This window comes from Bombus affinis, chromosome 9 (assembly GCF_024516045.1).
Source record: "Bombus affinis isolate iyBomAffi1 chromosome 9, iyBomAffi1.2, whole genome shotgun sequence".
In the NCBI taxonomy this organism is placed as follows: Eukaryota; Metazoa; Arthropoda; class Insecta; order Hymenoptera; family Apidae; genus Bombus; species Bombus affinis.
In genome coordinates, this window is record NC_066352.1 from 14,087,820 (window position 1) to 14,110,467 (window position 22,648).

General features: G+C 34.0%; 4 protein-coding genes across 55 annotated transcripts in view; 2 read left to right on the top strand and 2 right to left on the bottom strand.

Annotated features, from left to right (window-relative positions):
- The first annotated feature begins 162 nt into the window (after positions 1–162).
- Positions 163–1,598, top strand: LOC126920408 (SPRY domain-containing protein 7). The gene is made up of 4 exons (XM_050730750.1): positions 163–509; positions 765–1,042; positions 1,103–1,205; positions 1,278–1,598. The coding sequence occupies exons 1-4, from the start codon at positions 404–406 to the stop codon at positions 1,373–1,375; spliced, it is 585 nt and encodes a 194-aa protein (XP_050586707.1). The 5' UTR covers positions 163–403; the 3' UTR covers positions 1,376–1,598.
- A 3,486-nt stretch (positions 1,599–5,084) lies between these two features.
- Positions 5,085–9,427, bottom strand: LOC126920386 (heparan-sulfate 6-O-sulfotransferase 1-B). Of its 2 annotated transcripts, XM_050730701.1 has the most exons (4): positions 8,873–9,425; positions 7,734–8,137; positions 7,163–7,342; positions 5,085–5,931 (listed from the first exon to the last, which is right to left on the bottom strand). In XM_050730701.1, exons 1-4 carry the CDS (start codon positions 9,309–9,311, stop codon positions 5,614–5,616), a joined length of 1,341 nt encoding a protein of 446 aa, XP_050586658.1. In that variant the 5' UTR covers positions 9,312–9,425; the 3' UTR covers positions 5,085–5,613. The 2 variants fall into 2 exon arrangements, with proteins under 2 accessions (XP_050586658.1, XP_050586659.1); XM_050730702.1 differs by lacking the exon at positions 7,163–7,342 and having other exon boundaries at positions 8,873–9,427.
- Positions 9,428–9,490: 63 nt separating this feature from the next.
- LOC126920409 (uncharacterized) lies at positions 9,491–11,250 on the top strand. Of its 2 annotated transcripts, none has more exons than XM_050730752.1 (2): positions 9,491–9,667; positions 10,603–11,250. In XM_050730752.1, exon 2 carries the CDS (start codon positions 10,604–10,606, stop codon positions 11,168–11,170), a length of 567 nt encoding a protein of 188 aa, XP_050586709.1. In that variant the 5' UTR covers positions 9,491–9,667; position 10,603; the 3' UTR covers positions 11,171–11,250. The 2 variants fall into 2 exon arrangements, with proteins under 2 accessions (XP_050586709.1, XP_050586708.1); XM_050730751.1 differs by lacking the exon at positions 9,491–9,667 and adding an exon at positions 9,741–10,251.
- A 69-nt stretch (positions 11,251–11,319) lies between these two features.
- Positions 11,320–22,648, bottom strand: part of LOC126920373 (uncharacterized) — a 55,569-nt gene continuing 44,240 nt past the window's right edge. For 2 of the 50 annotated variants that reach the window (XM_050730632.1, XM_050730614.1), the window contains 8 exons: positions 21,163–22,503; positions 21,037–21,108; positions 15,697–21,000; positions 14,522–14,930; positions 13,482–13,901; positions 12,940–13,141; positions 12,658–12,852; positions 11,320–12,513 (listed from right to left, as the gene is read on the bottom strand). In XM_050730632.1, the coding sequence (XP_050586589.1) occupies positions 12,334–12,513; positions 12,658–12,852; positions 12,940–13,141; positions 13,482–13,901; positions 14,522–14,930; positions 15,697–21,000; positions 21,037–21,108; positions 21,163–22,503 (8,123 nt within the window). In that variant the 3' untranslated portion in view covers positions 11,320–12,333. The remainder of the gene's footprint in view (positions 12,514–12,657; positions 12,853–12,939; positions 13,142–13,481; positions 13,902–14,521; positions 14,931–15,696; positions 21,001–21,036; positions 21,109–21,162; positions 22,504–22,648) is intronic. The other 48 variants (XM_050730624.1, XM_050730631.1, XM_050730620.1 and 45 more) reach the window with 48 other exon arrangements.

Sequence of the window (22,648 nt, forward strand, 5' to 3'; positions counted from 1 at the left end):
TCATACATGCAATATATGTAGCATATATTAGTTAATGCGACAATAATTTTTAAAATTAAAAGCGGTTCCTGATATTACATTAAATAAAAAATGAAACATACCTGTAAAACGTAAATGAAATATTAATATTGATTGCATAAATTTGGGAGGAAGCCATTTTCTGTCATCTACGCATCTACCTACACACTGAAGCTTAAAGTGCAGTCTCAACGTTGAAATACGCGCAGCACTAACTTACTATCATATCTACGCGTTGTATGGTGTGTAATATTTTCGGTGTAATCGAAGTAAATAACGCGATTCGTTCGTTTCATTATACGGGAGAAAAAAGGATTTTTCTCCTAACAGTGTCACAATGCTTTGTGCGTTCATCTAAACAAACCAAAAAGGAAAGGGGATAAAGATGATGTTTTGCTGTTTGAGAAACTGTTTTGACGGCCTTGGCTTCGCCGCAACTCAAACACAGAAGAGAGGACCAAATCCTATATCTTTAGATACATCCTACATGGGTAATTTTTACCTTCTATTACTGAAATAACGTTAATAATAGTGTTTGAGAACGTTAACAGTAATCATATCATTGTATTTGCATAAAATTTACGTTTTTAACCATTCCGCAAGATAAGGATGTGCACTTAGTGTCACTGATGATATTTATGTATTCCGGTCATAACGAGAGTTCTGTTTTTACGTAATCTATACTAACGATAAGAAATTTTACGAGAAATAGCAGTGCTTAAACAAAATTTATCCAATTGGTGTAGGACATGAAGTTGTGATAGTAAAAAATGGTCTAAGAGTGTGTGGTCGTGGTGGTGCCTTAACAAATGCTCCTCTTGTCCAAAGTAAAAGTTATTTTGAAATTAAAATACAACAAGGTGGTATATGGGCCATTGGATTAGCCACTAGATCTACAGATCTGAACGTTACAACTGGAGGAAATGATAAAGAAAGTTGGGCTCTCAATTTTGATTCTATTGTAAGGCATAATCAGCAAGAAATACATAAGATTCAAAGTCCAGTCCAAGAAGGAGATATTATCGTAAGTACAAATTACTGGGGGATATATCAGTTCATAAATTAATAACCTTTTGTTCATCAGGGTGTATCTTATGATCACATAGAACTTAATTTCTACTTAAATGGAAAACCGATAGGTGCTCCAGTAATGGGTATAAAGGGAACCGTGTATCCAGTACTCTATGGTAATTATTTTCAAACTAAAAGAATATAGTAATGTTTTAACAAGTTTAAAAAAAAATAATCTTCCTTTATAGTGGATGATGGGGCCATTTTAGACTTAATTTTGGATAATTTTACTCATCCCCCACCCACAGGTTTTGAAAAAATTATGCTAGAGCAATCATTACTCTAGCAAAGACATTCCTACTTATTATAAGTGTCAATCTCTTTATACCTTGGCACTCAAAGCATTATATGTCCATCCTATATCTGTCTAACATTAAAGTATGGAATCAAAAATTATTCTAATTTAGACAGAAATTCTTAAAATATAGCATTATAAATAACAAATATTTCTCTTAATAATGTACAAATATATTTAATTAACAATTGCAAAATAAACATTTTAATTTATATCTTGCCTTTATCTTTCTTTTTTATTATTCCTATAGAATGATATCTATAAGAATTAACGCTTATAATACTATAATGATAATGTTAACAAATGTAACCTAGGCTAATTTGAATTTGGTATATTTTAATATAACTACATATATATATAGTTTTTGTATAATTGTTTAATAATCAAATAACATAATTTTAAATATGTGTACAACTTACATATAATATTTTTATATAATATATATATATATATATATATATATGTCTGTATAAGATTGTATATAATATTGTGTACACAACAATTTATTGTTCCTTAATGATTTAATGGTATGGTATGTACACTGGCTGGCTTACATAAGGTACCATTGGCTTAGGCCTATATTTTGCTTTATTAGGCTACTGTCATGGATTTTTGTCCTTATTATTCTTTTTTTTTTTTTTTTATTACAACTTAAATTCATGCTAAAAATTTCATATTACATATTAAAGCTAGCCTTTCATTCGCGCTAATCTGACGAGTATGAGTTCATTTTTACAATGCTGATAATGCAAGTAACTATCAACCCCATAAATGTTATAGTCACAAGCATCCTGTTGCACACGTAATGAGATAAACATACTAATACGATGAAAAAATGGCAGAGATACATGTAATTAGTGAAACTTAAAAGATTCGATAAAATAATACACGACGTTCCTAAATATGTGATGTTAATTTTAAAATACTGCACACCCTGTGTGATTTAAGTTCGATTATTTCTCAATTATTTCGAAGATGTTAGCGTATAGCGAAGGCAAGTACGCGAAAATAGCGATATATTGCTAAAAATCTGTTCCTGCGCATCGGTTGCTTAAACAATCATTTGTGTTTTCATCCAAGTAAATACCTTCTAATTATATTATTGTACCTATATATCAAGTGGAAAGATCTTGAAATACATCTTTTCACTTATTGCAATTATAATGATCACTTTGTTTAAGAACATATAAAAGTTTCCTTTTTACAATTGCTTTTAACAAGCTCTCTGCATTTTTGTAAAAACTTATTAAATCTTTGGTCCTTAACGTTACTTTTAAATGATCATTATCATTAATCATATTACATACTTAATATTATATATATATATTTATAAATAGATTGCCCATAAGTTGTTCACGTCTGAATGATAATAGTACCAAATTAATTCTTGTCCACACTTTTAAATAATACTCCAAAAACATTATACTTCATTTTGTCAAAAATTAAATTGATACTACTATCTATCACAACCTATCAACAACTACTATCTATCAACCACAAGTCACCAAAAAAGAAACACATTTAACATAGGCCATAGAAAGCCTGAAATTTAAGAACGTTAGAAAAGACGATATACTTTTCCAGTTAATATAAACCATTTCTAATAGCAAAGCTAAAAGAACAGATCCATTTGTTTTATATCACTCATGGCACTCATTTTATGATTCAACTTACAATATAAACGTGGTAATCATACAGAAGACTAATGGTACACGTTAAAACCCACGTATTCACCGGACGCATACAATGTTCATAAATGTTTGTGAGCATTTGGAGATATTACATAAGCATTATATTACATAGCATTTATGATGAACACTGGTCCATATAAATGCTAACGAACAACAACAAGATCCGTGAACATTTTTCATTTAAACACAAATGATAACGAATTTCATTTGAAATGTAATTATACGACGACATCAGCAACGCTCACGAACGTTTCTGAACATTTGTGAAAGTTTACGTGTGCCACGCATTTCTATTAATCGCTGAAGTTTGGAAACGTTCGTGGATCACTTACGTAATCGACGAATACGCTGCTAAAGAGAGCTTTTGCATCTTGCTTCGCAATGATTTAATGCTAGTTATCTAAATATATCTAATGTACATAGAATATATTACATTTATTTGATGACTGGATGAAATATTTATAATGGTAACCCATTGAGTCTTATTGCACGTGTGATTCTAACATATTAAACAAGTACATGATATTTTCAACTTAACGCGATTTATTTAATTTCGTAATGCAATAATTATTACCTTTGAACGAAAGATTGATTAAGCTGTAAATACGGTTCTTTCAATGTTTGCATGTAAGTAACAAATTAAAACAATTTAACTGAAAGGAATGTGTGCTAAAACAACATGATCTTTGTGAACAGTTACACTGACAAATAATCAGCATCTAATATTAAACACGTTTATCCAATGATCATTCATTCCAACATTCACATGAACAGTTTATCACTTAAGCTATATAAATCGCTTTTATTAATCCTATTACCACTTTATTCAAATAACACTGCAAATGATTCTATTAAAAAATATAGACTTTTAGATATATTTACAAAATTAATTTGTAATATTTATCCTTCCATTGAAAACCGCTGTAAATAGTGATTTTTATACATGCTGTATATTATGTCACTTTTATTATCTCTTTCACGTGTTAATTAGGAATATCGATCGTAATCTAATTTATAACCTCAGATGTAATTTTAAAGCAAGAAATATTTCATTTCTTTTAAATTCTTTTTAAACAGAAGCAGGCATAATTACATTTCTTAAATGATACTTTTAATTTACTATAGAATAACGATTAAACATACCACTATTGTAGAATTCACATCATATATGGTATGTGTTGAAAGTAAATTTAATCGTAGAAATGAAAAAATAAAGCAACAAGATTATGTATCAATTCGTATTAATAATTGAAGCCATGAATTCCAAAGCAGCATAAGTCCACTGAAAAAATGGCAAGTCCACTGTTTGACATTATATGAGTCACTCACATAATTGTTTCTAATTTACTCAAATCTATCTAATAACATTTTTAAACAATGCAAATATGTCATCCTGCACGACAATTTTCAACGACAATGATATATCGATGAATCAACTAATCACGCAGTTATTCTAATTTAAAGAAAACACCAGTTTCAACTTTTAGTGCGCAAAATGCTTATAAAGATAAGATGTCATTAAAACTTGCAGAGTGCCAGTCGGTGAACTCAAATCATCACGCATGTTTCGAAAACTTATTACAGAAATATAGATTTACTGAGAAATCTAGAATGATGACTCACGCAGTAAAATTTGGGTCAGCGAATAAACACGTTTTTTTGTTAAATACCATTTTTTTAATAAGTTGGCTGAAATTACAATAATAAATTACTCGATAATTTCCAAAACAGCACAAGTTTACGAAATTTCTTACAAAGAACATGATTATTTAATAACGATTAATTAATAACGATTAATAACAAAAGAAGATTGATTTTCTCGAAATATTGATCGATAGACTTGTGCTATTTTGGAATTCACGGCTTCAATTTTTATTACTAAATTATAGAACTAATTTTTATCACTTTTGAAGAATATTAAAACAAATACATATGAAATATTGAGTATCATATGAAATACTAGACATTTATATTTTTGCAAAACATATTAAAGTTAACATTTTTTCCTAACCCTATTAGATTTTTTCGTGTAAGTAGTAAGTATGCATTCAAGAAATAATTATAGTATCTTTTCCCTAGAATTGACTTCGTAATACACATTAAAAAAATCTGTTTGCAAGCTTTCGTCTTATACGAAGTAAAAACATTAACAAAGACCAAGTTTAAACGTGATATATTTTAAACAAAAATTGCATTAAATGGAAGAACTCTTTAAAAAAAAAAAATTATGAACATTATATAAATCATAAAAAAATTTGTGTGATTATATATTTCATTTCATATATAGCTACCGAAAAAGGATTCCAAGGATTTATTCCAAGATCCTCTCTGGGCTCTCTTTGGTTTTATCCACATTATTTTCTATAAACACTTTTGGTAAGTTCTATGCAGACCACTGCCGCATATAATAATTCTATGTAAAATTTCTTTTTTCTTTCAAGGATGATTCCCTGAGACACTCAGATTCAGAGCAACATTTTTCTCGCTCGGCCATGAATGCAAAGCATCGATATTATCTATCAGTAACATACTTACATATCATTCAACATCTGTAGTATCTTCTATGACAGAATCCCAATTGAATTCCGTTGCACTTTGCCTAGAAGGTAATTCTCCAAGGTGTTGAAATCGTTGTACAAAGTATGGATCGCGATCTCTAAGTCGTTTGAACCTTTGGAACGCAAGATTTTTTGCGAAATCATACAGTTCTAGATCCAGTCTGTTTAATCTACGCACAGCATCTAACTGCTCCGTGCTTAGGGTAGCCATTGTGGCAGCGCTTAACGTCGCGTTATGTTGTTCAAACGCAACGGCAAATCTCATTCCGAATGTTTCTTCAAAGGAATACTGTCCCACCTATTCGATTTTAAGTTAATTTTATAACACGTACGCACGTAGGTGAACGTATAAAATGCGAATCGACTAAATGAATTTTTTATATAGCGCGCAACAAATTTCGCGAGGAAATCGAAAATTTCAACTCGTATAAAAACAAATCGATGATATGGAATATTGTACTTATATACTAATTTCTTTTAAATTTTTTAATTTTTTCACAAGTCATTTCTAGAAATATATATATACATTGACATAATTAAGTTTACAAAATTAAAGAGGATTTTAAAGATTTTCGCGTCGTTTAGCAGTTGTACTAATTTTTAACTTTTTTGTTAAAGGAAGTATATACAAATAGAACATTTTTAAATGTTTTTTTTTTTTTTTAAATAAAACATTATTCTTTTTGTATGATAAGCGAAAATCTGTGACATACAATTTTCTCCTATTAAGTAGTAGCGTAATAATCTAACACAATTTAAATGCGTTTTAATAAAATGCATACATATTAGCTAGCATTAAGTTAGCAATAGCGTGATTAGCAATTTACAAATTACGACATATTAGAAGATCAGAGCTTGATAATACAAACAGTACTAAAAACGTATTAACTTACATAAAGCAAAACTTATATAATCGCTTAGTTTCGTGTTTTTCGTATTAAGTCGATTTTCAGAATCTTTCTATACTTTTTCCGATATCAAATATTATGAATGTGTTAGATGCATTAAATAACAATGATATAAAAATATAATTTTCATCAACATGCATTTTAAATGAGGAAAGATCTTTTTAAGACCGGAAAGTTAAAAGCGTGTAATATTTACAAGCATATTTATCGTCCATGTACGGGTAGGTAAGACAAATATTTACATTAAGAGGTACTTTCCAAGAGATAATTGTTAGGTAAGATATAAAATGTCTTATTAATACAGGCGGTCCAAGCAATTTAGTAGCCAAAATAATAACTTTCAAAATTTAAATAGTTGACGAACAAAAATTTACAAATAAATTAAAAACAATAAAATAAGTGTTAATATTATAAAATAAAATATTAAAATTGTAATTAATAGATTGGTTTAAATTTCCTTATATTGCAAAATAACAACTAAAATTAAAAATAATTTCTTAGCGATATTTATAAAGATTATTACAGTACTAACAAAATGGCAATGCTAGAATATATAAACATACAGGCAGTACAACATATATGAACATGCATTTAATTATCAACAAAAAAATTAGTTCTTACTTTCTGGTATTCAGTCAACATGAAGAAAGGCATGAATTGCAAATTGTGCTTAGCACTAGCCAACATGAGACGATCTCTCTCCAAGCTGCTGAGCGTAGAATTGTAACAACCAACAATTGATAGATCAGCCAACATTCTTGTTTGACGGTTACTTGCCAAATTATATGGGCACGCCATAAACTACATAAATGTTGTCAAAAAGGTTTAAATTTTGAATAAAATTTTGTCCTAATCATTATATAGCTTTTTTATGTTTATGATATTTATTATCCAGAACCAATGTAAATAAATTCTTATGTTTTAAAATATTATATCAATGAAATAATTACTGCTTTTATAGCAGAGAACATATCTATACAAGAAGGAAAAATTGTATCTATTTAGAGAAAGAAAAATAAAGATAAGGAGAAATACTTTATCTTAATGTGCTTCTAAATGTGAAAGCCTTTCAGATAACATACTTAATGTTTTACTTATGAAAGAGATCACTATGATGAATTTATAAGAATACTAATATATAAAATGCTTACAGATTACCAAATATCAATAAAATCAATAAATGTAATATTACCTGTTCCAAAGATACCCCTTGCCAACTAGATCCAGGATAACACTGTGGTATATTTGCTTGAGTTCCTCCACACCAATGACGAGCTCCTCTCCATGTTGCACCCCTTTGTACGTGTCTAAACTCAGACAAATACCGTGCAACAGGATCCCTTATTATAGTTATATAAAAGTATCTACGCTTTATGCCATCCCCTTCAATTTTATTTAATTCTGTATCAACACAGCTAGTCAATTCTGTCCAATCAGCATGTAGACCACACTTCCAACCGGTAGAATATCGTGAAAAAAGCCAATTTTCATTGCGATTTGGACGGAAACAAAAACAACGCTTGCGTCTTCTTTGACAAGAACATGGTCTTTGCAGATCTAAATCTCTAACTAAATGTTTTCCAAACAATGTACCTCCTGCAACATAAAGAAACATTAAAAAATTAACAAATATAATTTTCAAATATTTTAACTTTCTTAGTACTCTTATTACTTTATATATATATATATATATATATATATATATATATGTAAATAATTTAAACAAACGTTCATGACATGCATATTCTATTATTCTGTATGTTGATAAAGAGAAGCTTATGGGAGGTATGCACATGGAAAACAAAAAGGAAACACAGATATGCATGCATAGCATATTAAACAGGGCAACATCCCTGAATTGTTCTTTCTCCTTCTAAGATGCAGCTTAAAGGTTTCACAGTGTCTAATGAATAATGCAAAGATTCAGTTGTACAATGGTCAGAAGGGATGTTGCATTGTTTTTATTAAGCCATAGGATTGGTTAGCATTAGTCCAAAAAAAAGTGAAAAATCAATCAAAAATATGTTTATGCAGTCTATAATCTCTGCAGTAGCTGGTCTATGTAATTGTATCCAATTTTTCTGTTATCAACAAATTTGCAGATAATCAAACTTTGTTAAATATATAAATAAACATAACAGTCATGGAAAAAGAAATTTATATCTTGACAGAAATAAATATTTTTACATATAACAAAATTTTATTTTCATAAAAATTTTAATTGCACATTTTTCATAAACTGCATTCAACAAAAATAAAATGGGGAGGACACACATGGACAGCTAAGACAAAAAAAGAAATGAATTAGACAACAATGCAAACCCAACTTACCAGTTTTCTGAATGTGCAAGAAAACGATGACATCGTGACCGTTGATGTCAAACTGAAAGGTATCATTGGTAAACACATCGTCGTAACCAAGGCTCCCTTGAATACTCTGCAATCTAAAGGCAGGATGTACCGAGAGCAGGCCATTTTTGTCGAATTCGACGGAAACGGAAGACAAACCGGAGCCGGGACCAGCGGACAGACCCTCGGACAATCTCACGGACTCCTTGATCTCGCGGCTCGTGAGAGCACAGACGTGATCGGGGCAGAAGTAGCCGAGATAAATGATGCCCGTGAGCGCGAGAAACAAACATATCCCTACAACGCTACGTAACCGAGTCCTCCGTGCTCGTGACTCCATCGTCGCGGACCTCTCGCATAAATCGTCCTTTACCAGGACCGAGAGTACGCTAACGCCTTCTTCGCTTGACCGTCTGCCCATTATCGCGCCCCATGTTTTTTTTCACCACTAAACACACCGCGTACCGCTCGCCGATGCGGCCTGACCAAAACTACTCTCCCAGAGAACGTCGGCCATGACAGATACTCCGTATCCCTACCACGCGCCTTCGTCATACAATCGTCGCATCGCCCCGCCGCGATTCTCTTATGGACATTGTCTGGTATTCGTCTGTAACAGTTTCTCTAAGTGAAGAGGGGAGATCGTGAGTTTATTTAAAAGTGCGAACTTACCGAGTGTACACGGCTGCAGCCTCCTATATACGCATACTTATGCACTCTACCACCGTGCGTCTATTTAAAGCAATATCTTTTGTCTTTTTGCATCGAGGGTTTCGGGTAAGTTTCACAGCTGCGTGTTATGAATGGTCATTTTCGGAGACGTTAATGATTATGATTGTTTTCTTATGAATATTTCCTTTCTATAGAGAAAATTAAGATATATGTATGTTTTATTCCTTACATATTGAATGTATGATAGTTTTTATCTGAATTTATTTGTAAGAAATTGTTGATATCTGCGCGGTGAAATGATCATATCGATGTTTGATTTTAAAGAAATTTGGGCGTTGTATATATTATTTATATGAAAGCTTTAATATACATTTAATCGTTTATTATGTTTAAATAATATTAGGAGGTAATGAGGTTAATAGGGTTTAATTACATAAAAATTCAAAATTATCAATACATTCAGCTTAGCGCCTTTTTTTTCGATCGCTGTGAAGTAAGTTGCAAACCAAACGGAAGCGACTATATATTGCATCACTTCAGATTGTAGTCTAGTGTATACTTACATACTTAGCCTATAATCTGTTATAACCTAATTTCAACTGTCAAAATTTCTATCTTGAGCTACTGTCACATCATACAAGTTTGTTGTGTAAATTGGTTATATTTTTGGAACTCTTAAATTTTTACAAGTAAGTATATTGTTATATAAATTTGTAATATTTATTGCAAGCTTCTTTGAATTAATTAGGAAATGGTACGTTGGTGACTTGCTAATAAATATCTGAAGCAATATTCGATTTAATTGTTGCTTATATACTAATTATTATAGTTAAAAATACAATGAAAATAGTTATGAGTACAAAGTTTCACTCTTGATTCTATTTTACTTTTTCTATTTTTCTGACAAGACACATACAGATAAGTATTTTTTAGAAATTTATAGTTCATTATGTTAACTTTGTATTTATTTCTTAATTCATGGATCATTAATGGAAATATATGCATAAGCAATTCATAATGATTTTTTGTTTGACATTTAGAATGACAACCATCGAATTGCTCGAGGATAGGATTATGGAATTAGAAAAACAAATATATGGACTTACAAAGAAAAATGAAACTAATAACATTTCATTGGAGAATCCTGTAGTCGATAATATTTTACATGTGAATACATTGATTTCATCTGCGATGTCAGGACGAGAAAAAGCAAATCTAATGATAAAACGATTACCAGAATTAAATAATTATCTAGATCCAATAACTGAAAGTTCTGAAATACCAATAGAGGCTAAAGTTCAATTGTTACTAGCAATGGCTCCAGAAATCAAGCAAAATTATGAAATGTTGAAACAGGTGCAAGAACTAGTGCCCGTGTTAGAAACTGATCGTTTAAAAAATGTTCCAGAATTGACAAATAAACTCAATGATTTGAATCTAACATATCTTAAATTATATGAAGATACTCAAGGATTAAATAACCATATAAATGAAGTTTTTTCCAAGTACAATGAAGTGATAACTAGTATTTCAAAATCATTAATTACTATAGATGCTATTGTGACAGCAGCTGAAATAGCAAAAATACCCAAAAAACAATTAGATTAAGAAAGGATTGCATAAATAATTCATAAGAAAAATTGTTATTTATTATTTCACGAATAAAATTATTTATATTTAAAATAAAACAGCTTTGTATTCATTTAAAATACATTTATTTTTATCTTAGCATGTAAAAATACTTACGCATTCATCAATGACTATGCATACATAAACATATTTTATTATTGTATCTCTTCGTAACAATGTATTTTATTAAAACACTTATATATTATATACATTTATATAACCCTATCTATTTCTTAACCTATACCGTCGTTCATTTCAGGAATCCTTCTTTAGGATCTCTGAGACAAACTATTGATTGAATAATTGGGTGTATTTATCTCATGGTCTCTCGTTTCTAATAAATATTTTCATATTGCTGTTACTCTTTTGAATCAAATAAGAGGATTTAAATGATTCGCATGGACATTACACTAATCAGTAATACTAGACCTTTGTTAATATCTCTCTGACATAGTAAACTGCAAAGTGTATGTCAGCAAGAATCCATTAGAAATAGTTGTTACATGAAACCTGTTGATTATTCAGCAGAGTAAACGAGTGTGTTAAACGTTCCACATCTTTTCATATGTATAGAACAGCATTCTTAAGAGACCTATTTCGCTAACTTGTAAAAAATCTCTTACAATGTTAAGCATATTAAACAGTCACTTTATACAGTATTTACAAACGTCTTAATTGTAAATATCATGTATCGCCAATTATATGTACCTCCGTCATAATTTTTATTTCTTATATATAGCGCAAAAACTCGCCACGGAATATTGCACTACCTATTAATCGGTATTATAGAGACAGGAAAAAAGATCACGATTCAGAACACCTTTTTCTCATGTAGAATCAATTATGGCCGCGATTGTATCATTATTGAACTATTGAACGCGTTCTTTGCATTTAAATAGGAACATACCGTTTGAAAAATACAGACGGATACAAATTAAGTACATAGCTTTTATGTCTCATGAATTTTAACAGGAACTTCGACGTTCAACCGGATAGTTCCCATTCCAATGAATTTCTTTATTTCGTTTCTACTGTTCGTTCGTTCCAGTGTATCGTTGTCGTCGATTCGTTTTAAATCAAATTAAAATTCATCTAATGCTCGCGCATCCTCGTGAAAAGAACGTAATCACGTTTATAGCACTTTAACTTTGCGTTTGCAAAGCGGGTACGGAATTTCGCAACCAAGATAATGCTGGTTCCACGCTAGAGTAAATTGCCGGATGACCTCTCGAGCATCTGCTATGGTGACTCAGTAGCCCTTGAATTTCCCATCTGACCGATCCTCCGCCTGTTTCACACATTAGAGGCGCTCCTTCGTCGTTCTGAGAGAAAAACAAAATAAAAATATAGATATCAACATAAATGAATTATTCAGTTTGTTAAAAGATAGAGTTAGAAAATGCAAGTTAGGAAAGTACAAGACACTTGGGTTAATAATTTAAATATGAGAAAATTAGAAATCTTACGTAGCAAGGTCCTTTATTCGTATCAGTGAATCCAGCACATATATTGTCCTTTGTGATGAACCCTGCATAATGGCTAGTTGCATTGCACTTCTCAGAGTCTAACGTTGGCAATGGTAGGAAGTTCAAATATTTTTGTAAATCCACTTCGCCATTCGCAGAGAATCCCCATCCTGCCATGACGCATATCTGTCTCGGCTAAAATTAATAAAAAATGCACATATATTTTAAACACTTTATCTATATTTTTAAATATTCTTGATACCAAATATTCGTAATACGAACTTGAATAGGATGTTTCGGAAGACAAACGGCGCTAACGTTCCTTGAGAAAGTTAGAGGCTTCTCGAGCTCAACTAACGCGATATCATTATTGTATAAAAATTGATTGTATTTCACTTGCGGGTAGGGAATGATGTTCCTCACGGGATGTGCCTTTAATAGGTTTTCACCGGTGAAAAGTTGCCACCCACTACTTTGCTTATATCTAAACAAAATAAAAAATATATCTTTGCAATTAAATTCCATTCGAGATTCAAATTCGGATCGATAATCTAATCCATCTTCGTAGAAAAATTCCGAATTTAATCCACTTTCTATTAAACCATTGAAGCAAGAAATCTTCAAAATAAGAGTTAATGGAATTAACTGTAAATTTTCCAAATCTTCAATTTGTACTTTTAAAAATTGAAAAATGTGTTATATCAAATTATTCGAAAAGACTTATTATTATTATTGCTAGAGTTGACAATAAAAAAGAAATGATTTCCTTGAATTTTTGTTTTTTGTTTTTTTTAGATTATGAATCTCTTAATCGAATGATTTACCTGTGAATACAGGAATAACTGGCAAGCACATGCATAGGTCCCAATATGCTTGCCGTGCAAGCAGCACCGTGTTTAGGTTCCTTTAGTAAGGCCACGCTGGACCATTGTCCTTCGCTGGCTGGTGTTCCGCCAACCAATCTGGCAGTTGGTCCTTCGCCATAGTCAGAACCGCAAGAAAATTCTTGGCAGGATATCTGCACGACCTTGTCGGAGATGCAGAATTCCACTTGTTCCAAATTTGTGACTAATGGCGCACGATGGTTAGGATTCAACTTTAGTCTGAGTATCTTCTGGATTTTATCCCATGTCTGGAGCTCTGTACTCTCAGAACCAGCGAATCCTAGAGATTGGCAGTAAGAGTTGCTAAATTCTTCACTCCATCCGTCGGAGCACACAAGACGATACTCATCATTGTATTGTCTGGAAAAATACAACGTCCTACTTGATTTGTTATTTTCTTAATTTAATTAACAATAATAGTTTCTTAAATTCAACTGATACAGATTGATAAATATTATTTGTTTAATCAGATGATTAGAAATTTTCTTAATTTAATTAACAATAATAGCTTTTTAAGTTCAACTGATACAGATAGATCAATATTATTTGTTTAATCAAATGATTAGAAATCTAATTAAGTTTAAAATTATCAAATTAAGCCTTGGAATAGAATTGTGAAATGAGGTTTTATTAAGCTAAATGTTTTACTTGTCGATAGCGGTATATTAAAAAATACGCGGACTGCCCTTGGAGTTAGTTAAACACTGATATTTGATAAGACTAGATATACTTTGTGAATGGAATGGTTTGAAACGTGAAGAGAGGAGATGATCTGGTCTTGTTCGACTACAACAGATTACTTCTAATATTGAAGCGGAATAAAATATGTTAGAATATTAAAAAAATCACTATTCCATTTCTATACTTTCTCGACAAGAAAGTAATGAATTCCAGCCTCAACTAAAAATTCTTCGAATTTTTTTTTATTATTCGATTTTTAATCCAAGATTTATAATTCCAATTTCAACATTTTTTTTTACCTTATTTTTAATAAAGAACTTCTACCAAACTCTTGAACACCGCTATTCTCGATGTTATCTTCTCCTTCTCCATCTGATGACTTTTTCTCCATAGTCATATTTGTCATTAAACAGTTCCATTCGTCAGAATGATCAGGACAATGTTCTATCCCATCACAGACTTGATTTTCAGGTACACATCCCCCTGTTTGACACTTGAATTGATCAAGAGCGCAATCGCATAATTTTTCGTCCTCTCCATTAGCACATTCCCTAATTCCGTTGCAGTGCCACGTTAATGGTATGCACCATTTTTCTGTTGGGCAAAGATACTCGTTGTTTTCACAACTTTCGGCACAATTGTATTCATCTCGGTGATCCTCGCAGTCTGGTCGACCATCGCATTGCCAGATGCCTGGGATGCATCTTCCTAAAATTAGAAATAATTATAATATAAATTTTAAAAAATTCGTGTTCTATTGCATTATTATTGTATTATTATTTATTTGTTATTTGTTGGTGATTTAACTTAATTTCAAGTTTTATATAATTCAGGAATAAAAATGACAAATTAATTTTGAACGTGAAATTGACGATGAATTCGATCCTACTTTAAATAAGAACAACTTTTGTCCTAGATTAGTCTACCGTAGATTTAAAAATATATCTCAGAGTAAACACGATACTTGCGAAACAAATTAAATGGGTTGTCAGTCGAGTAGATAAAACAAATAGCCACAATTTATTACAGACAGAGCTTCTTTCAATTTATTTTTACAATTTCGAGAAGCATCCGGTAGTTCCAAATACTCTAAAAGATGAAGCAATTTGCTCCAATGATAACTAGTGACACCGATAACCCATGCTAGGAAAGAAACATCTCGTCCTATATTAGAACATTCTTCGTTCAAATTATTACGAAACCTGTATTGAATATTAAACGAGAAGCCATTAAGTCGATCGTATATTATACCAAGTTTTTCCTTTCACTTTTTTCCACCGATAATTGTCCTAATTTGCATTTAATGATCCTCCATATAAAAATCCATAAGTATTAAGATAGTTATTGATATTTATCATAAATTGTGTGTTTTCCATTACTTTTATTTTCTAGTTATGAAGTCGTAGCGTTTCAGTATTTCATTCGAGTACGCACAGTGTATTTATGACTGATAGTATACATTCCAAAAACTTACCACTGGGACATCTAAATTCATCGAATTGACACTTCCATTCTTCGCAATTCTTTTCATCGCTTCCATCATCACAGTCGACGATTTTATTGCACACCAGGTCTCGCTTTAGACATTGACCGCTTGCGCACTGAAAGTTTCCTGGACAACCTTCCTCCTTACAATTTAATTCATCCGAACCATCGGAACAATCATTCTCAGAGTCGCATTTCGCTGATAGTTTCACGCAGTATGCGCCATCCCTGGATGTTCCATTAACACATTGGAACTGGCCAGTTGTACATTTCGAGAAAACAGTACTTGAAGGGATATTGAGGAAAGAAACATCAATATGGCTAGTACTTTCCACGACTGCATCCGGTAATTTAGTTTGCGTGGACGGTGGAACTGTCGTGTCAGTGCTCTCTTTCGCAACGTGATTTGCTTCCTGTGCAATCGACACTATTGACGATTGATTCGAAGGAAACACTGAGGATTGTGAACCTGTCTGGTTCGATTCTCCATTTATTTCAATCACTTGTCCTGGTTCTATAGCTGTATGGCCTTCGTTAGATGGTTCATTGATGACTGGATTTTCTGTTGTAAAATCTACGCCTGATCGATGGAAATTGAAGTTTCGGAGAACTACGAACGGCTCTGTAACCGGTTCTGGTTCTTCTATCTTCTCCGAAACCGGTATGAAGCTAGGATACTTCTTTGAACTGTCTGGGACTGTTATGCTTGTTTTATCATTCAGACTCTCTTTTTCATTAGAAGAGGTTTCGGACTTCTGTACATTTATTTGATTTGATCCGCTGGTCGTTTCGATGATTTTCAATTGTGGAACATGTGCATAATTTTCTTCTACATGGATGTCTGTATTAGTCACAGTATGATTCTCTTCTTGAGCTTTTTCCTTTTCAGTAAATATTTGTGGTATTTCAGTAGAAAATACCGTAGCCGATTCTGGAATCTCTGTTAATATATTTTCACCCTCGTTTTCTTCCAAGTTCAATTCCTTTTCCTTCTTATACTTGTACTTGTCAATAACTTTCTTGTCCACTGACTTCTTCTTCACTTCCAAACTCTTCTCCAATGGAATCACCCTTAAGCTTTCTTCCGACAGTTCGTCCGCATCCAAGTTAGGTAACATAGTCTTAGGTGTAGTGGTGGCAAAATGTATTTTATAATCGAATCCTATAGGTTCAGTGTCATCTTCCAATATCTCAGTAACTGGTCTAATATCCTCTGTCGTACTGGAACTCTCAGACGTCTGTTTATGTAATTCTGTTGAATCTTCTGTTAAATTCTTCTGCATACTTTTCTCTACGTTCATTGTAGTCACATTTTCCTCGCTTGTATTATCTAATACTGAAATATTTGGTTCTAACAATGTGTTATTAATACTTGTGTTGTTTACATGTTCCACTGCACTGGCCATCAAATCGTCTGCAGTGCCATTCTGAGCATTCACTTTTTCATCACCACTAGTTACCAAATCTTCAGTCGAATTATTATTCATCTCATCAGTATTAGTTTTTGAAGAGTCCTTCTGTTCAACTTCCGTATTATTAGAACGTACATTTTCTAAATCACTAGTTTTCACTTCAGCGTCTGGTTTCATTGTGGAGGTTGTTAACAATATGTCACTTTCAGTAGTTTGCAGTTCTTCTGGCAATATTGGTACCTGAGCAGTGGTTTTGGTTTCTATTGGCATCATGTGAGTTGTCGGTACTTGAACTGTCGTGGTATCCTCCATACTAGCCTGAACGCTATTTTCATGTTCCGTATTATTGTCTTTTCGAGGATTCTCTTCAGTTACAGTTGTGCTTTCGATTTTTTCGGTTGTAGACATTTCTTGTTGTATCTCCAATGGTAACACTGGTATTTGCGTGGTTAATTTAGCATCCTCTGTATGGTTATCTGGGACACTTTCAGTATCATTCGTTGTAACATTCATGTTATCGTTTGTGTAAGGTATATCTGTCATCTTGGATGATTTCTCGTCATCGTTTGCTATTAATTTATCAGATTCATCCTTAACTTTCTCTCGTATCTCTGAGTCATCCTGTTGATACCCTTTGGACAAAGTATCATCGTTTATATCGTTATATTGATCTTCTACAGCGTTTTCTTCAGGTTTCTCAGAAGCAGTAACATTATTCATAGAATCTTTTGATTGTTTTTCGTTTTCTTCCGTTGGAATAGTGGTAACTACGTTAGATTCTGTCGTGGTTCCTGATTTATTCTTATCTGCATTATTCACGGTGGTTTCAGTTTCCTTGAACTGTTCTTCCAATGGTATTACTCTTAACGCCTCTTCATCTTCCTCGGAACTTTCTCTACTCTCCTTCTCATTTATAGCATACTCTTCATCCTTAGTTGGCTTATTAATATCATAATTATGTAGTCCATTTTGAATTCCAGAGTCCGTGTTATTAACTTCAACAACGTCTAAACCATCATTCTTGAAACCACGACCCACCTCATTTCCAGTCATCACATTTTTCACATTATTCTTTTCCTCTTCCTGTTCTTCAGGTACTTTGACATCATGTGTTTCTACGTGAACATCATTCAGAGAATCCTTCACGTTAGTTTCATTCATACTTTGTTCCGTGGATTTGTAAGTAACAACATCTTCAACGTGTCCTTCGAAAGGATTGGGTACATCCTGCTCATCTTTATCCAATCTGGGAGCTTTCTTCACTTCTTTTTCCTTTTGAATATCTGGCAAGAAGGGAGACATATCATCTACGTGTTTATCATAAGCTGGATCAAATTTCTCTGTAGTTTGTTCGATTGCATTTTCAGGGAACATTGCTGGATGCAGAGGATGATTGGTTGAATGATCTAAATTGTCATCATAACGAAGGGAATCGCCTGAAGAAACTACATTCTGTTCAGGATGAATCGTGGAACGGTGTAGAACTGTTTGAATAGCTTCTGTAGAAGATTGAATTTTATTTTCTACAATTGAACCTTCAGGAACACCGCTCGAGGATGTATTAGAAGATTGGACGCTTTGTTCAGGAATTAGTTGAGGAATGATCGCATGAGGATCATGTATTTCTGCTGTATATTCGGTTTTTGGAATTAACATAATGTGTTCCTCTCCTGTATTGTTTTTAAGAGGTTCTAACAAAGGTTCTACATTGTGACCAAAATTTTTTGGTAATTTAGGAAAGACAGTCGTTGGCATGTGCTCAATGATGTTAGTTTCGTTGGTTTCATGGATAACTGATTCTGGCACAACTGAAGATTCGCCAGATAATATTGATTTAAGTACTTCGTTACTTGCTTCTGTACTACTGTTCTCTATGATGGTATTTATTTCAGTAACGTTTTCTGATTTGTTATCTACTACAAGAGGAGTCGTTTCAGGTTTTAGAGCGAATTCCTCAGAAACTGAGGACTGTGTGCTAGACAGGGAGACAGAATTAGATTCGGACGAAGAGTTCATAATTCCAGACTCCTCTTTACTTATATTCATTGTAGTAGCTTCAGTTACTTCATCCTGTGACATGTTAGTCTCAGTGCCGTGTTCAACCTTCGCTGTTTCTTCTATATCCATCTTAATAGAGGTCATTGTTGTTATTTTATCTTTATTATCATCCTTCATCATTGTCGTATCCATTGTCGTAACAGTTGATTCGAAGTGATCCTCGGAATGATTTGACATTACAGCCTCTTCGGTATCAGGCATCAAAGGTATCACTGGTAAGGGTGTATCATTACTTGCTATTTCATCGGCAGATTTCTCATTACTTGGCAATGTGGTCTCTTCAGGCATCATTGATATTGTAGTTTCTGACCCTATGTTTATAGGAGCGTTAGGTGTAAAAGTATTTACCATTTCTTTCTCAATCATAGATATTGTAGTCGAAAATTCAACTGGAGATTCTGCTTCCTTCGTCATACTAGGTAATTCAGTGTAAGTTGATTCGGTAATTGTTTCAACAAACATTTTATTCGTAGTCGCAGATTCAGTAGAGGATTCTGTTTTACCAGGAGTTTCTTCTGCGGACTCCATTGGCCTCATTGTGTTTTGTATTTCGGTAGAATGTTCTATAACAGCAGGTATATTTTGATGAGACTTTTCATCGATGGGAAATTCGGGTTCTGTGGATGACGAAATTGGTAATTCATGTTCTATAGTAGTTTCAGTTCCAAGTTTTTCAGGTCTGGCAGTAAAGTCTAACTGAGAAGATAATTCAGCATGTTCAGTTACTGTAGATTTTGTTGAAGATTCTGAGTCATTAATAGGGTTTGGTTCAGCAATTGGTGTTTCTTCAGTTGAAGATTCTGCTTCAGCTGATGGCTGGTGTTTAAGAGAAGATTCCACTTCAATTGAAGGTTTGGATTCAGCAGAAGACTCTGGTTCAATATTAGCCATAGTTTCTGTGTTAGGAGATTCGATATTGTTTGTTTCTAATTTAGTTGGAGACTTTGGTTTAGTGGGAGGTTCTGGTTGGGAAGTAGGTTCTGGCACCGCAGGAGCTTCTGGTTCAGAAGAAAGAACTGGTTCTGCAGAAAGTTCTGGTTGAGAAGAGGGCTCTGGTTCTGCAGAAGGTTCTGGTTGAGAAGAGGGCTCAGGTTCTGCAGCAGGCTCTGATTGAGAAGAGGGCTCTGGTTCTGCAGCAGGCTCTGGTTGAGGAGAGGGTTCTGGTTCTGCAGCAGGCTCTGGTTGAGAAGAGGACTCTGGCTCTGCAGTAGGCTCTGGTTGAGGAGAGGGCTCTGGTTCTGCAGCAGGCTCTGGTTGAGAAGAGGACTCTGGCTCTGCAGCAGGCTCTGGCTCTGTAGGAGGCTCTGATTGAGAAGGAAGTTCTGCTTCTGCAGGAGACTGTGGTTGAGAAGAAGACATTGGCTCCGTAGAAGACTCCGACTCAAAAGAAAACTTTGGTTCTGCAGGAGACCCTGATTGAGAAGAAGGCTCTGCCTCTGTGGGAGATTCTGGTTGGGAGGTAGACTCTGGCTGTACAGAAGGCTCTGGCTCTGCAGATGGTTCAGGTTCTGTAGAAGGCTCTGGTTCAGCAGAAAATTCGGGTTCAACATTTGGCTTTAGCTCAGCAGAAGATTCAGACTCAGCAGATGGTTTTAATTCCGCAGATGGTTCTGGTTCTGCAGATGGTTCTGGTTCCGCAGATGGTTCTGGTTCTGCAGATGGTTCTGGTTCCGCAGATGGTTCTGGTTCTGCAGAAGGTTCTGGTTCTGCAGATGGTTCTGGTTCCGCAGATGGTTCTGGTTCTGCAGAAGGTTCTGGTTCTGCAGATGGTTCTGGTTCTGCAGAAGGTTCTGGTTCTGCAGATGGTTCTGGTTCTGCAGATGGTTCTGGTTCCGCAGATGGTTCTAGTTCTGCAGAAGGTTCTGGTTCCGCAGATGGTTCTGGTTCCGCAGATGGTTCTGGTTCTGCAGATGGTTCTGGTTCTGCAGAAGGTTCTGGTTCCGTAGATCGTTCAGGTTCAGCAGATGGTTCTGGTTCTGCAGAAGGTTCTGGTTCTGCAGATGGTTCTGGTTCTGTAGAAGGTTCTGGTTCTGCAGATGGTTCTGGTTCTGCAGAAGGTTCTGGTTCCGTAGATCGTTCAGGTTCAGCAGATGGTTCTGGTTCCGCAGAAGGTTCAGGTTCCGTCGAAGCTTCAGGCTTAGCAGAAGGTTCCGATTTAAAACTAGATTCTGGTTCAATTTTTGATTCGGTAGGGTACTGACTCGAATATTCGCGCATCGAATGATCATCTTCTGATGTGTTATGCATCGAATGGTCATGTGCTGAATGATCATGAGTAGAATAATCGTATTCCGAATGCTCATGTGCTGAATGATCATGATTTGATTGATCATGTGTTGAATGGTCAGGAGTCGAGTGACCATGTGCTGAATGATCATGCATCCAGTTTATTGGATCAGATTCCCCATTAAACTCACGATTCTGTTCCGTCGTAGTGATCTGTGTAGGCTCTAGTCCCGGCGAAGAATCATGTGGTTGTACATGAAACTCATGTTCATTTCCTTGCGGTGAGGTATGTCTATTATGTGTTGACTCGGTAGTGAAGTCCAAATGATCCCAATTATCAGGCCTTCTAGGTTCAAATACAGTATCAGGGCCTCTACTCCTTCCCTGAACATAATCGTGCACCACTTCCGTATTAGATTCCGGTATCTCATCATCCATTTCTACATTACTCAAATCATTTTCATCAATGCAGTTCTTTTGATCACTGTCCAATATCTTTCCAACTCCACAAGAGCAAACAAACAGACCTTTAGAGTAATCGTATTCGCACCTTTCTGAACACTGAAGATTTCCACTCTGACACTGATCAACCAATTTATTCACTCTTAAACTATTCAAATGATATTGTCCAATTATGTTGCCACTCTTCTGTAGCGTTTGCTCGATCAGCTGTTGCATTTCTTCGGGCATTGAACGTGACGGATAGCTTATCCTAAACCTCACTTCACCATCCCTGTTTATGTCGTATACCTTGATGACTGTTGTATTGTTTGGGGGCTGTTGTAACATATTCTTCAGGTTTTCTTCTATCTCTGAGCTGACTTGTCTGTACACTCTCGACTTTGGATTGCTGAAATCGTTGTCCCAATGGAAGTCGTCTAGTTTTAATATACCGTCTAAGGCACTTGGAACGGTGTTGTAAATGGTTTCATCGGTAGTCGGCCAGGGTGAGAAGCTTGAAGTCGCAGGTGGTGGACTCGATGGCGGATTTTTCACGTACTCTTGACTTCCTGCGGTTCGTACGTCACCAAATTGCCGAGAATTGGTTTGCTGGAGATTTTCCAAGGGTTCTGAGGCTTCTTGCGTTAGGATTACTCCAGCTAGGGCAGAATCAATCCTTTATTTAGTTATGTAGGATTTCAACTCTTTTAAAAATTTTTTCTAACTATATATTACATTTCGCATCTTCAAAAATAAATAATTTAAAAGAGTTTAGGGAAATTATATGCTTCAAAAGACTCTTAC

Coding starts and splice junctions, on each gene's coding strand:
- LOC126920408 (XM_050730750.1), top strand. CDS start 404: ATGATGTTTTGCTGTTTGAGAAACTGTTTTGACGGCCTTGGCTTCGCC. Junction 510..764: donor TTTAGATACATCCTACATGG/GTAATTTTTACC, acceptor CAATTGGTGTAG/GACATGAAGTTGTGATAGTA. Junction 1,206..1,277: donor CGTGTATCCAGTACTCTATG/GTAATTATTTTC, acceptor CTTCCTTTATAG/TGGATGATGGGGCCATTTTA.
- LOC126920386 (XM_050730701.1), bottom strand. CDS start 9,311: ATGGGCAGACGGTCAAGCGAAGAAGGCGTTAGCGTACTCTCGGTCCTG. Junction 8,138..8,872: donor CTTGCACATTCAGAAAACTG/GTAAGTTGGGTT, acceptor TTTATGTTGCAG/GAGGTACATTGTTTGGAAAA. Junction 5,932..7,162: donor TGTTGACTGAATACCAGAAA/GTAAGAACTAAT, acceptor AAAATCGAATAG/GTGGGACAGTATTCCTTTGA.
- LOC126920409 (XM_050730752.1), top strand. CDS start 10,604: ATGACAACCATCGAATTGCTCGAGGATAGGATTATGGAATTAGAAAAA.